The sequence below is a fragment of the Epinephelus fuscoguttatus genome, linkage group LG17 (assembly GCF_011397635.1).
Source record: "Epinephelus fuscoguttatus linkage group LG17, E.fuscoguttatus.final_Chr_v1".
Taxonomy (NCBI): domain Eukaryota; kingdom Metazoa; phylum Chordata; class Actinopteri; order Perciformes; family Serranidae; genus Epinephelus; species Epinephelus fuscoguttatus.
The window spans coordinates 16,003,575-16,007,214 of NC_064768.1; the positions used below are offsets into that span (position 1 = coordinate 16,003,575).

Below are 3,640 nucleotides of genomic sequence, written 5' to 3' on the forward strand. Positions count from 1 at the left end.
AGATGCCACGAAATCCCACACACTGAACCTTTTAAGGTCTTTCTTGCTGACCATTGAAATGACCTATTAAGGCTGTTAATAGTGTTTTCTTTTACATAGCTGACACTTAATCCTTTCAGGGCAGTGACCTAATGATTAAATATTCAAGCTGTGGGATTTGAATATTTTTGTATTTAAGTTAGTCTCCTTATAAGGCCCCATTGACAGAAAGTGTCTGACTCAAGTCCAAGTCCAAGTCTCAAGTAACAAGCCTGTTACTCTGACCTTAAGTCTTACTCAATCATCCACCCACTTTGGTTTAAGCTGAGTAAATATAATACAGGTGTTAAAATCTGACACATCAGAATGTCTCGGCAGGTCTCTGTATAGGTAGGTAACTGTTTCTGTTCCTCTCTTATATATGAAGCACCACAAGATGGCGCACTGGGACCTTTTTGGATGTGAAGTGCCTTGAAGTTCTTGACGCACGCTGCCTATATGTGGCTGTACATTTGGAAAGAGAAACGTGAATGCAAAACTCAAGAGTGATATTTTTTCGTGTTTATTTTCCTCCTAATTCTGCTTTCTGAATAAATATGAAATGCAAATTGACCAAAATTGTAATTTCCCCCAGTGTTAGTGCAGTGCCTCAGTCAAAGAGCGACAAGAAGTTGTTGAAAGGCGAATGACTCATCTCAATAATTTCATTTTGCTTCATGTTTCAAATGTATTATCAGTTGAGAATATTTTTTATGTTGACAGCAATGTATAAAAATATACAGCATGGTGTATCAAAGTAAGGATTCGCGTTTTTGTTAATATAGGTGATTTTCTTCTTTGTCATTATCACAAGCCATTGTTTTCCTATTCACCACTTCATTCCCGGTCTTACAGTCCGCGCACAAACCGTGATAAAAGTTTTTAGTTACCCCCTGCACGACTCCTGTCACCTCCCGCCCTCTTTTCTTTTTACCCCCCACCCCCTCCCCGAACACCCATCCATACAAACTCCTGCATCGTCTCTCAAACTAACTCACTCCTCTCTGTACCTTCAGCCCGTCTCTCCTCCATCCACCGCGTCACATTAACCCCTCAGCTGCAGCTTGACAACCACACTGAGAGACACCAACACCACCGGCACCACCATGCTCTGGAAATCCCGAACCAAGACTGACGCTCTGCAGGTAAAAGAAACACCACACGGCTTTTTTGTTGTTTTGTTTTCACTGGTGTAATTGTGCTTTCAACACATTTAGGTCTGTTGTGAAGTCCATCATCATTGCGTAAAAACGCTGCACATGGTGGGCCTGTTGGCTTGTTTTTAAGGGAAGCTGAATTCGGAAAATTTACTTGTCAGTTATGAAACGTGTGAATGATCCAGCTTGGGTGAAATGTTTGGAGAAAACTGAGTTATTTGAAGTATAAAGCTGAAAAGATCACCTGGATATCCGTGCGTAAAAACGACTATAGTCTGAATTTAGACATTAAAAATGAGAGAATATGATTTTATTGTTTAATTGTGCTAAATAAACATATGGAAACTCTAATATCTCACTGTGCGTAAAATCCAGAATATGACCCAGTGCCATTTTAAAACAATAAATGCAAAAGCACAGTGTGTGTTTGGATTAAAGGACGATAATTGAATGAATATATCTCTTTAAGAGAAGTGGACCCTGTCGACCCCTCCCCTCATTCTGCCGGGTGCGCGCAAAACCTATAAGTAGTGCGCTCATGGAGAGTCTGTAGGACTCCGTGTGTGTTGTGCGCGCGTGTGCGTAACTGACAGCAGCTTTTCATCTGCGCGTAAAGAGCTCCGTCAAACGCAGAGCGAAAGGAAAGTAAATAACACCTTCTGAAATTAATGGACCGTTAAAAACAGTCTGGATTACATCTCGGAGCATTTTGGTGACATCTTTCAGTTGTTGGAGGCTTGCGCATCCTGTTGAATTTTAAATTTGGGGGGTATCCAGAGTGGTCCAGATGTTAATCCACACCTATTCGGCCATGGTGAGTGTGATAGAAAACGTGTTTGTTTTTTTTTGTTTTTGTTTTTAAGTTTTTTGGAGTCCTGATGTCTGTTCACTACTAATATAACTCAAATTTAGAAACACCTATTTTTTGTACCGAGTGTGAGTAGACTGGAACATGCGCACAATGAGTTATCATCACTTAAAAACAGCGAATTCTGGTAAATTCACGTGTAGGAAAAAATGATCTAATCAATTTGTTGCATTTTTGGATGTAACACCAACTGTCAGCTTGTAGAGTCAAACGATCCTTTGTGATTTTTATGACTGACAAATACATTTTTGCAAATTTGTTCTCTGCTCTCCAGCAGAATCATAAAGTGTCCATACTTTGCGATGAGCCCTTCTGACACTGAGTTTAGTGTTGCGGCGCGGCGCATCTGTCCGCGGAGATGCTCTTTGTCTGCACCGTGTCACAGCAAGTGAGACCGGCTGACAGTGAAGTGTCCACTCACTGCACAAACACGCCGAGGCAGAGTGATAATCAATCTGTCTGGAGGAGTGTCATCGCGTTTTACAGCCGCAGATATCAACTTTGTCAGACTAAAATATGAAACAGTTCTGCACAGATGTGTGACTGATATATGTGTGTGCTTTTAACTTGGCAGCGGGCCTCTCTGCCTGCCAGATAATGGACATTGTTCCACAACAACAGCATTGATTTGGGTGACCCAGCTTTAAAAAACAAATCCAATTTTACCAGGAAGTGTGTGAGCCGAAATGTAGGCTAGTGGACTACATGTTTTTACACACACTGCTGCATGCTGGTATTTTTTTCTTTTACATGAGGGGTTAAACTTGTGAAGTCAAAATAAAATCTTAAAAATGAACCTCCTTTTCTTCGATTCTAAGTTTTGGGGTCAGTGTGGTTTTGTTGACACGATGACAGATAATTTGCAGATTGACTCCTCTCCCGGAGCAGCGTGTTGTTATTGTGCACTACCTGTCCTTTGTGTAGCTTCTTGGTGGCCGTGACCTTTCTGACACTGTTCGGCAGCGATGCCAAGGGCGCCTTCTGCCAGTGCGCATCACTTCAAGCGCTGCTGCTATTTCCAACCATCTAATAAAACGGAAATACATTTATACATGGGCTGTAGCTGTTATGTCTTATGTTATATAGTCTCTTTATATAATTTTTTTTTTTTTTTAATTTTCAGGCCTCAGATTTAAAAAAAAAAAAAAAAAAAACGTTTCCCCGGGCTCATCACTTTTGGAATTTGACATTTGAAGAGCCTCGTTTTGCACCTTTGGGAGAACAGTCTGATGACGACTTTGAGATCCTGATATGAAGCAAACTTTTTAATTTTTTCTGCAGGACCGCGCAGACGGACTAAGCGGCTCTTCACCGAGTGGGCGCCTCTCCCAGCTGTCCTCCCTGAACCAGGCCGCCTACTCCTCGGCTCCCCCGCTCTGCCACACTCCGGCCTCTGACTTCCAGCCTCCGTACTTCCCTCCCCCTTATCCCCAGTCCTCCCTGCCATACTCCCAGAGCCAGGACTCATATTCCCACCTGTCAGACCCCTACCCCTCCATCAACTCCATCCATCAGCATCAGCAAGCGGCGTGGCACTCGCAGAGGTCGCGCTCCGACGACGGGGGACTTCTTTCACAGTCGCACCGGGCTTTGAGCC

At 42.9% G+C, this 3,640-nt stretch overlaps 1 protein-coding gene across 2 annotated transcripts in view; it reads left to right on the forward strand.

Annotated features, from left to right (window-relative positions):
* Window positions 1-675: 675 nt before the first annotated feature.
* tfap2e (transcription factor AP-2 epsilon) overlaps window positions 676-3,640 on the forward strand; it is a 16,547-nt gene continuing 13,582 nt past the window's right edge. Inside the window, exons 1-3 of one of the 2 annotated variants that reach the window (XM_049602340.1) lie at window positions 676-803; window positions 1,035-1,163; window positions 3,325-3,640. The exon at window positions 3,325-3,640 is cut by the window's right edge and continues 125 nt beyond it. In XM_049602340.1, the coding sequence (XP_049458297.1) occupies window positions 1,125-1,163; window positions 3,325-3,640 (355 nt within the window). In that variant the 5' untranslated portion in view covers window positions 676-803; window positions 1,035-1,124. Of the gene's footprint in view, window positions 804-1,034; window positions 1,164-1,759; window positions 1,990-3,324 lie in introns of those variants that run through there. The other variant, XM_049602341.1, reaches the window with a different exon arrangement.